Here is an 11,489-nt window from a genome sequence, read left to right as displayed (position 1 = left end):
GACCAGGACAACGACCGGATGCAGGCTCGCATGGATACCCAGCAGCAGCGTTTGGACTCTCTCGAGGGTTTGCTGGATGTGATGGCGGTGGGAAATCCAACTTTGCAGAGAGCTTTGGCGGAGAGACGAGCAGCTCTCGGGATGAGCCAGCCGGATCCCGAAGCAGGAACGTCTACAGACCCGAACCCCTCAGCCAACTACTTCGATGACCATGATGTTGGCCTTTAGTTTCCTTTTTTAATTTCTTTTGTTTTGTATAAAAAATTTAAATTCTATTTAATTAATGAATTTATAGTTTTTTTAAAAAAATTATTTGGTTTCATATTTAATTTTATTTCAAATATTTTAAATTTTAAAATTATTGTTTTATAAAATTTATATAATTATTATAATTAATTAATATTTTAAATATGGAGATGTAAATTCGTTGTAAAATTCCACGTTAAGTCCTCGTAACGTTTACGAGGAATTTACATGGAGTCGTTGTAAAGTCCTCGTAAAGTTTACATCGACTTTACGTGGAAGCCTTACGTGGCTTTTACAACGAACTATTACGAGGTATTTACATCGTCATTTACGAGGGCATTACGACGAATAGTTTCCTTCCGCTTTACGAGGAATTGATTTCCTCGTAAACGTAACTAGGACTTTACGACGAAACCTCCGTTACGACGAGCGTTTAACAACGAAACGCGTATCGATGTTAATTCGTCGTAAAGCCCCTATTACGACGAATTTACAACGAATACCGTCCTCGTAAAAAATATGTTTTCTTGTAGTGTTAGCGGAACCAATATACATGTGATTGTACGGCGAAAATTTAATTATTAGAAAACTTTCACAAATAATTTGACAATGACAAAGAAAGGTTGGACAAAGCCTCCACTTGGCTTCGGCACAACTCAAACGCTACTGTGCATTCATCATCCAGGACTGTATTGTACCTGTATGTAATTAATGTTAAACAAGTGGCCCTAATCATGATTATGTGCCGTAGATTTTGTCTCTTCTGGTTATGAAAAACTAGATTATAATCATTATATAGTCTGTACTTTCGTTTTAATATAATAATTTTATAATGACACAAAGGGGTGTTCAATCTGGATATCGGTTCGGTTTCGGTTCGGTTTTTTTGGTTTTTCGGTATTTCGGTTAGTAAAATATAACTACCATTCTAAATCCATATTTACTTCGGTTCGGTTCGGTTTATATACCGTCGGTTTTCGGTTTATTCGGTTTTATACCAAAAAACATAATTCTTTGTTTTGGGATCATATTATATGAATTTTAGATTTTGTTGTCAACACATTCATTTATTAAAAAATATTATAAGTTTAAATAAAAGAACAAAAATAAAAAATGTTTCTATCATCTAATAAAATAATTAAATCTATAATTAAAATCAAAGCTCAAAATTTTGATAATAAAAATAAAAAACAAAAAATAAAATAGAAGCACGAAGCACAAAAAATAAGTTATTATATTCTTTCATATTTAGCGTTCATCAAAGTCATGTTTCTTCTATTAAACACGAAACTCTATTCGTTTATAGATAAAAAAAATTGTGAAGAATTTCCACTAATTGTTATCATCAAATTTATAATCTTTATTTCAATTTAGTCAATACTAAATTAAAGCAAAAAGATCAAAAGAACACTAAGGAAATAAGAAGCATGTTTGCGGTGAATTGTTATTTAATTATAGTTCAAGTGTTTTACAAATCAGGACTATTTTATTACTGTAAAAAAATATGGTAATATTTATTAGCAAAAAAATTAACTTATGATTTTCATATGTTGTTATAAAATATATACATATTTACATGTTTCTATTTTTTTATCGGTTTTATTCGGTTTATTCGGTTTTATCGGTTATATACCGAACCATATCCAAATCCTACGGTTTTTTAAAAATCATATCCATTCGGTTTGTATAGTATATACCAAATCCAAACCATATTATCTATTTCGGTTTGGTTCGGTTCGGTACGGTTCGGTTTTGCAATATTGAACAGCCCTCATACATCCAATAATTTCATACTGTATTAAACAGTCAATCATCGGATTATGCAAATTAATGTAAAAAGTATTAAGAAATACTACTGAATATCTGACTGTAATTTCTAATTCAATCGGCACGAAAAGACGATCGACTGTAATTTCTAATTCAATCGGCACGAAAAGACGATCGACTTTAATTTCTATAGTTATTCAACACTCTTTTTCTTTTAACATTCCACCGCATATTATATTTCATCCACCTAATCATTCAACACTCATTTTAATCGTAACATCAATAATAGTTTTATTTAATAAAATTCAACACTTCATCCACAAATTTTTTATATAATTTTATACTACATATAATAAAAATCAGTTAAATTAAATTTAAAACTTAAAAGAATTATTATTACATTCTATTTCACAAAAGATGTTTAAAATACGAATAAAAATTTATTGAAGAATAACTAAATAATTTTTAGTGTTTTTTGTTTTCAAATAAAATGAATCAAATTTTTATAGAATAACAAAAATAAGAAATTTTGATATGATAATATAAAAACAGATTTGGTTACTATCAAGAATCTTCAGTCACCAATAAAATTTAAAAAAATTGTCATGGTCTTATCAATTTATAATATGATGAAAAAATCTTGTTCATGTTTTGATGCACTTTACTCACAGAGTAAACACTTGGTGTTTGGCTCCTAAACCACCAAGTGTCTTTAGTGGTCTTCACTTTTGTTTTTTCAACATGTTGAATAAATCCAACCAAGTTTAATTCACTTCACTTTTTTATCATTTTAACATGTTCATTGCACTTATTTCACAGTTGAATAACAAATTCAATATCCTCATTATTTCACAGTTGAATAACAAAAATCAAACTTATAAAAGAAATCGAAGGGATTAGACAAGTATATGCGTACAGATATTTGATGCTACATGAAACAACACACAAATGATATATACAGAAAATCAAACTTAGTTCCAATGAAATCCAAGCTTATTGGATCAAGGATTTTAGAGGATTTCACTTTTTTTTTCAAATCCCCTCCATCTAACATTTATAAATTATATATAAAATTTACCACTTTTATGGTACTACTTTTCAACTTTACCATCACTAAAGAGACATTTTCAAAAATATATTTTTCATTAAGTGGCAAAAAACTCTTATACCCTTGTTATATATATATATATATATATATATATATATATATAATAACTCATTATTTAAATAAATAAAAAATAATAATTTTTTTATGTTTTCGAATTATACTTTTTCAAATTCCAACTTTTTTATAAATTTTTCTTTTTTTTTAATTTTTTTGATTTTTTTTCTTTTAAAAAAATATTTTTGAAAATCAAAAATTATGTTTGAAACTATTTTTATATTTTTTATATTTTTTTAAGTATTTATTTATATATTTATTAGAATCCTAAATTTCACATTCCAAAAACTATATCTCACCCTTCGACTATAAACCCTAAGTCTATATTATTTAACCCTAAGGGTATAAGTGTCTTTTACCCTTCACTAAACATGAAAAGTGATACTATGAATGTGGTACTATGAATGTGGTATTTGTGGCAATTTCCCCCACTGGATAAGTCATTTGTATAAGTTCTCTCAAATTCAATTTTGTTGGAAAATATAGATTTTGTCAATAAAATCTATGGAATGAGATTTGCTGGATTTGAATGATATTTTATGGTAGAAAACAATAAATTGAAATACCATTTTGCTTTATGAAAATTGTAATAATTTATGAAACTGTTTTTTTTAATAAAAAATTTTGCTTCACAATTTTTTTTTAAAATAAACTATTTGAAATGAAAAAAAAAATATGCTTTGAAAATCGATTTTAAAAATTATTTCAATGTTATATATTTCATAAAACGATAAAATATCAAATTATAGTAGTTTAAAATAAAATATTATTGTAAATAAATATCCAAAATTTAAAAAAAAAGTTTCAAAAAACTCTTAATTTTTTTCAAAAAACCTTAAAACTTGTAATAATTTTTTTTAGGATTTACTCAAATTTGTATTTTCTTGGATTTACTCAAATTTTGGATTCTCTCGAATCTTTGATTCAATGAGGCCCCACTTAGTTTGAAAAAAAAAACAATACGTGATAATATACGGAAAATGAGAAACACGAGTGGGCTAGTTACAGATCCCGTGGTCCATTTAGTTTTACACTTTGATCCTCAGTTTTATCGGAAAAATTGGGCGTAGAAGCCCAATGGGCTACTCGAGAAAAATAGTATATGATCTATGATTGTTTTTCTGGCTATATGATTTAATAGAAGAAGCTGTAATTAACATTATTTGAACATATAAAAAAAAGATATGTAGCCAAATTGGACGTATTTATGAAAGTCGATATGCTCATCAAGTGGGGGGTGTGATAGTCTGAGGGAGGGTAAAGGGACCCATAAATCAAAGGCAATATACGCTGACGATATACATTCATTATGGAAAGAGTTATAATCATTTTAGCTTTAATTTTCTTAGTTAACTTAACAATTCGTTGGTTCAAATAAGTACACTTGACAAGTGCCGCGTCGCATGGGAATATGAACAACTCAATAGCATTCTATTCTATTGTAAATTTTAGGATCTTTTTCTTTTGTGATATAAAAGTAAATTTCAAAGAACTAAAATTTTGCATCATTTAATATTTTTTTTTGCTTAGTAGTGCTGGCATCATTTCTTGATGTAAAAATTAATATAATTTCCTTATTTGCGAACTTTCAGTCTCCTAAGAGAAAGCTCATTCCAGTCGATCGCACAAATAACACACAATTACAGTAACAATCTGTAATTAGTAGTATATACTAGTAATATACTGATTAAAGGTCACCTTGAAACGTGGATCGCCAAACGCTATACTGTTCTTCTTCTTTTTGTCGACAAACGCTAAATTGTTCAATCATGAAACTAAGTCCAAACGCTGCAAAAAAGAAAATAAAACTGAGTCCAAACAAGCCTTTTCTACCGTACACGTGCCTTATCTCAAAGCGAGTAGTTTGACGAGTTCGCGTGTGACTTAAGCAAGGCATTTTGCGTTTAAGGCGGTGAAGCTGATATTTTTTGTTAAACAACACACAGAAAGTTGGAGAGAAAAATAAAAGAGCATTAAAATTTTATTACAACAAAAATATTCGAGAAGATCGCATATACCGATGAGATTTCTCATGTGAGCAAGGGGACCGCTAACGTGGGTATATGATATAACAAATTAAATTAATTGTTTTCTATACTATTTTAATAATTTCTAAACAGCAGAAATAAAATAATAATTAAGGTATAAGATCTACTGTAAGGTGCCTCCCACACTCCGTCCCTTCCCTTCATCCATTGTTCACAACAATCGTGGCGTAATAAACATTTTCTGATTTCTCGCTCTAATTTAATTGATTAAGTGGTGGGACCTAGGATTGATCGGAAATGTAAAGATAGTGGGAACTATTTTTTAGTAATTTAGTTTCTCCCTTATTCGCCGAGATTTTTTAGATTTTTTTTTTTTGTTGTTCCACGGATATGGATTTTCTATATTGTTAAAGTATTTATTCATACTTTCGAAGAACATTAATGGAAAATATTTGAATTGATTTATTGGAAAATGTATAATAAAATAAAAAATAAATTAAATTATAAATATTTATTAAATTTTTAATAAGCGTAAATATTCTCGAAAATCTTACTTTCGAGAATAGAGGAATTATTATTTATTCATTCTTACACAAGATCTATATTTTATGTTTGTTTAGCAAAAAACTGCGGTGAACATGATAATTATGATTAGTATAGTAGTATTGAAGGTTGGAACAGTCGAATGACTCTAGTTTATTATTATTAACGATAATAACATTCCGGTTTAAATTTGGACTCGGTTTAGTGTGTTTGAATGTAAAATGTTTTTAAATAAAATCAACCATAATCGGTTTGGTTTAATTTTTATTTAGTTTGGTTAAGTTTGAGTTTAGTTTGATTTATATTCAATTTGATTTAGTTTAATTTAGTTTGTGTTTGAACAATTTAATTGAATTAATTTTGGTTTCGTTCTAATTGGATTACAAAACATATATAAAATATAAATAAATCAACATTTGACATTAAATATCCTTCGATAAAAAAACGCAATTAATAATAAATCTGGTTTTGAAAGTAATGTCTAAAATTTTTATTTTTTTATTTTATTATTAGTTGTATTTTTCATTTACTTAGAAGTAATATATATATAAATATATGTTTACTTGTTTAGGTTAGAAAATTAAATATCTTAAATCTTAATAGTAGTTAATCTAATTAATAAACAACTCACTTTTTGGTTCGGTTTGGTAAAAAATCTTCAACCAAATGAAACATATATTTTGGTTTGGATCGTTTGGATTCAGTTGGTTCGTCTTTATCCATATCCTTAGTATTTCTTCATATCAAATAAACATATTAAAAGTTTTAAAATATGACGAGAACAAATGGAAAATGATAAATATAATTGTAAGAATTCTGATTTTAAAATTACAATAATATATTCTTATAAAACCAATGTTTTAATAGATAAATTATTATTTTTTATCTTTAATAAATTAGTTAATACAAAATTAATCATTTAAAATAATCAAATAATAAGAGTTAATAACTTATATTATTTCTTCATTAAACTTATAATACAACATAGCCGTCAATACTAAACCAAAAATTAAAAAAAAAAAACATCAAAGCTAACTCCCACAAAAACTCAACTGTACTTTTTTTCTTTGGTTACATTAACAAAGTTAGTTTTGTGTGTTTTTTTGTGGGATTAGTCAGTATATAGTTATATATACTACCCTAAATATAAGTCTTTCATTCCTAAAAGTGATATAGTATAAAATATCGATAATCTCTTGCAAAAAAAAATATCGATAGTCACTGAAATTGGCTAATTTCTCCTTGCTATCTATACTAGGAATATAAAATCCTTTGTAACAGAACAAATATATTCTTTCTAATTCTATTGTCCGAAAAAAAACTAAAAACATATCTAAATTTTCTAAAATACACATATAAAAATAGTTTTTATCAAAGTCATATCCAGACCTAGGAGGGCGCTCTTGCGGCCGAAGACCTAACCGCATTTCTTTCGGTTGATATTTATCACAGAAAAATATATAATATGATTTTAGAAAAAATAACAATAATTAATAAAATTTTGAAATGACTTTTAATAAGGTAGTATGGCCCCTATAAATGTGCAAGGCACTGCTTCATGGCTCGTCTCTCTTCTCTCGCCTAACACTTACCACCCACACTTTCACGCCTTTCATCATCCTCCTCTCTCTTCCCAGACTCCTTTTTTCTTCTCAGTTAAATTTTTTTTTTCTGTTCTCTTTTCAAATTAAATTTATGTTCTAGCTGGTATCACCATAGCTCTCTGGCAATAGAAGCTGTACAGTTAAGCTTAAGGTAACCCTTAGATCTGTTAATCTTTGTTTTGTTTCAGATCTATAATAATAATCAACTAATACCGTTTCATATGAACAGGTAAAAACAAATTTTGATTTAATTTTTTGGATCGATAAAAAAAAAGAAAACGATGAATCACTGGGCGGTTCAACCAAACGCTTTCGCTGCCGGTGGAGATCTGAGGAACTCCGTGTCAGTGGTGGAAAGAGACCAGACTGTTGTTGTTTGTCCAAAACCACGTCGTATTGGTCTCCGTAACCCTCTCCACCATCCATCTCGGTCTCTGCGATGTTACAGCCACCAAGTTGAATCCAAGGCAGAGACTGATATCTTAGATATCATTCTGACACAGGTATATAATCCTATTTTTTGAGTTCTTGTTAGGTGAAGTCTGTTTATCAAACTGGTTACGTACGTCTTGGTAGATCCGCAGAAAGTAGGTTTCTTGATTAATTTAATTTTTTTAAATGAAAAAAATAGAGAGCATAATCGTGTACGGTTCTTGATAATTAAAAAACATGTGAACTTTGTTGAGTCTGAGACTTGTCTGAAACTTTAATTAAAAAGCCAGAAGATTTTAGATTAAGACGTATCGAGTTAAATCCTTACAGCACATAAGTGGGGCCCAGTTACAGCACCTTCACGCGTCATCATAACTTTTGTATATTTACAAATATACTGATATTGAACTTGTTGTGATTCATGACAGGATGGTTATGGTACAGAACAAGTTCATCCAACGCAGGTATTAGACTCGCTGTCCCCGTTTTTATGTGGGTCGCCGCCGAGCAGAGTCGCTAACCCGTTAACACAGGATGCTCGATTCAGAGATGAAATCTCTTCTTCGCCGATCTCGACTCTGCTGGGCCAACCTCCCTCGTCTCCTTCTTCTTCTTCCTCTGGGAGAAAAGGAGGATGTGTTAGAGGCAATTTTGGTAACAGCCCAGCGGTTAGGATCGAAGGTTTTGATTGCCTCGATAGGGACAGTAGAAACTGCAGCATCCCTGCCTTGGCTTAGAACCACCCTCAGAGAACTACACATACTATGTTGAATTTAGCTCCACGAAAACCAGTTAGTGAGTCGTACATAATGTTGTTAAATGATATGGAGATGTGTGGAATTAATCTTTGAGGGAAGTTGAGAGAGAGTACGAAAGATCGACCATTTGGAGTTTTTTTTTTTAAATTTTCTAAGAGTGTAAATAGGTAACGGAGTAAGCAGTTTTCTTGGGTTAAGTATGTAGTATTTGTGGTCATTTGTAAAGTATAAATATGTGGAAGGTCAAGTTCTCTTCTATGGTTATGTAAAGAGATGGAGATAGAAGAGGAGGGTATTTTGGGTATTTTCGTTTGTAGTTTTTTTTTTGTTGGAGTGTCGGTTATGAAGATGAGGAAACAAATTTGTACAAAAAGAAAGAATTCAAATGATATATTTTACTTTGAAAGCGAATCTTTATTACTTCTGAGAAAAGTAAAAGAAGAGGTTAATGAGTGCAAAAAGCTGTGAGCTATGAAGTGCCATGTGTTAGAGCATCAGGGTTTATGGAAGAGTTTACACAGAAATTAAAAAAAATAATAATAAAATAATTCAATCACATGAACTTTTCTCTCCTAAAGGTCTCTTGGTTGAACTTTTTTCTTTTAAAGTTTATCACTGTATCGCGGATTCTACGCGTCGTGGCAGTTCGCGATTAGTCTAGTTATTTTTTTTTTTTTTTTTTTTTTTTAAAAAAAAAAAAAAAAAAGAAAAAAAATTTAATAATAAAAAATTAAAAAAATGAATCCCAAAAGGGAGTTCATTGATGTGGGATATCTGGTATGGTCTAGTTTTACTTTCGTGTAAAATATCTTTTACTCTTTGCAAAAAGTAAAAAAAACTGTGAATGATATTGTAATTTGTAAGGTTGAGTTGTTACTTTTCATGTAAAATTCAAATTTCTATAAGAAGAATCTTGAACTTGTAACTTGGAAGGTTGAAATGAAATAAAAAATTCAAGATCCATTAGTTTACCTTAAGTTATGACTTGAAGGTGTTAAAAGTAAATGTGTGAATATATTCGTGATAAGATGATGTATATAAAAAATGTGGTTATGGAGAGGCACAGACAAGAAACGAACATGCGGTCTCAGCATCTTCTGCGCTTTTGGTTTACAAGAATATCGTCAGATCTGTGAAAGTCTGACACACAGCAACTACCCATCTCTTTTTATTAGTACATTTCTTTTAATAATTCCTTTTTGGCCGAAAAAATATTTATATTGTATCTTCTTTATTCTTACCAGTAAACATGCGCGTAGCAAGTTTTTACTTGATCACTGAAACCTAAAATTATGTTATGCTTTTTACAAAAAAAGACTTTCGTTTATATTAATTAAATTTTGTTTTGAATTTTGTTTTGGGTTCTGTAAACTTAGAAAGATTGATTTGTATTAACTTGTTGTTTATTCAGGTCTTATGTTACACATATATATACGTGCTTGTTACAAGAATATACTCAAGCACAATATCTTCTACAATCCTTATCACAATCTTCTAATGCATATCTCCAACCATCTCGATCCTTATCACCTCAACACTTCTACGTCTACCAAACCGAACCGGACTTATCCATTCTCTACACTCCCCCTCAAGTTGGAGCGTGTAAGTTTCGAACACCCAACTTGTTGAGAAGATAACGAAACTGCGAACTCCCCAAAGCCTTGGTCATTATATCAGCCAGCTGCTCAGTGGTTCGAACATGTCTCGTGACTATGAGACGACCCGGCACTGCGTCCCTTACACTATGACAGTCTGCCTCTATGTGTTTTGTTCTTTCGTGAAACACCGGGTTCTGAGCAATGTACAGCGCCGACTTGCTGTCACAGAACAGCTCCATAGGCTGTTTATGTGCAACTCCCAAGTCTCCAAGAAGCCTCTTCAGCCATTTCAACTCTCGCAGTACCGCAGCCATCGATCTATATTCAGCCTCAGCCGATGAGTGCGACACAGTATCTTGTTTTTTAGTCTTCCATGAGACAGGGGAACTTCCCAACAGAACAATATAAGATGACAGTGATCGTCGCGTCTTTGGACATGATGCCCAGTCGGCGTCACAGAAACCTCGAACACGAAGATCACTCGCAGACTTCAGCATGATTCCCTGACCCGGACTACCTTTAAGGTATCGCAACACTCGCACAATTGCATCCCAGTGCACCGCTCTTGGTTTGTGCATTACCTGAGACAACACATGAACCGCATAACTGAGCTCAGGTCTGGTGATTGTGAGATACACCAATCGACCCACGTATCGTCGAAAACGAACCGGATCCGTATAGAATGGTCCATCAGCAGAGAGTAACCGATGGTTCTGTTCCATCGGGGTCGAGACCGGCTTACAACCAAGGAGACCAGCTTCATTTATTATATCAAGAACATATTTCCGTTGAGATAGAAACATACCTTCAGCACCTCTTGCGATTTCTATGCCCAAGAAATATTTGATTCTACCAAGATCCTTCATCTTAAAGCACTTGCTCAGATGCGTTTTGAACTTCGTCACCATATCCAAGTCGCTTCCCGTGATCACCAAATCGTCCACATAGATGAGCACTCGCAAGCTCTTACCGTTCTTGATGTAGGTGAAGAGTGAATAGTCTGAGTACGACTGCTTGAAACCAGCCTCCTTCAGCGCACTTGTCAGCTTTGAAAACCAACATCTCAGAACTTGTTTCAAACCGTACAGGGACTTCCTCAGTTTACACACCTTCTTGGGATCACTTGAACTGAAGCCAGGGGGCATCTTCATGTACACTTCCTCATGCAAATCTCCATGCAAAAAAGCGTTCTGCACATCCATCTGATGAACTTCCCAGCACATTGAAACCGCCACTTCCAACAGCGTTCTCACCGTCGTGAGTTTCGCTACTGGTGCGAACGTTTCTTCATAATCCACCCCTTCCACTTGTCTGTTTCCTTGCACTACCAACCTTGCTTTGCGTCGCTCCTTTGTGTCGTCGGCATTGTACTTGTACTTATAAAGCCAAGT

General features: G+C 31.6%; 1 protein-coding gene across 1 annotated transcript; it reads left to right on the top strand.

Moving 5' to 3' along the window:
• Positions 1-7,224: 7,224 nt before the first annotated feature.
• Positions 7,225-8,913, top strand: LOC106296354. Its single transcript, XM_013732470.1, has 3 exons — positions 7,225-7,461; positions 7,540-7,813; positions 8,171-8,913. Exons 2-3 carry the CDS (start codon positions 7,592-7,594, stop codon positions 8,477-8,479), a joined length of 531 nt encoding a protein of 176 aa, XP_013587924.1. The 5' UTR covers positions 7,225-7,461; positions 7,540-7,591; the 3' UTR covers positions 8,480-8,913.
• The last annotated feature ends 2,576 nt before the right edge of the window (positions 8,914-11,489 follow it).

This window comes from Brassica oleracea, chromosome C6, assembly GCF_000695525.1.
Source record: "Brassica oleracea var. oleracea cultivar TO1000 chromosome C6, BOL, whole genome shotgun sequence".
NCBI classification, from domain to species: Eukaryota; Viridiplantae; Streptophyta; class Magnoliopsida; order Brassicales; family Brassicaceae; genus Brassica; species Brassica oleracea.
The sequence above is the reverse complement of the archived record's forward strand: the minus strand, read 5'-3'. Positions and strand labels throughout refer to the sequence as shown.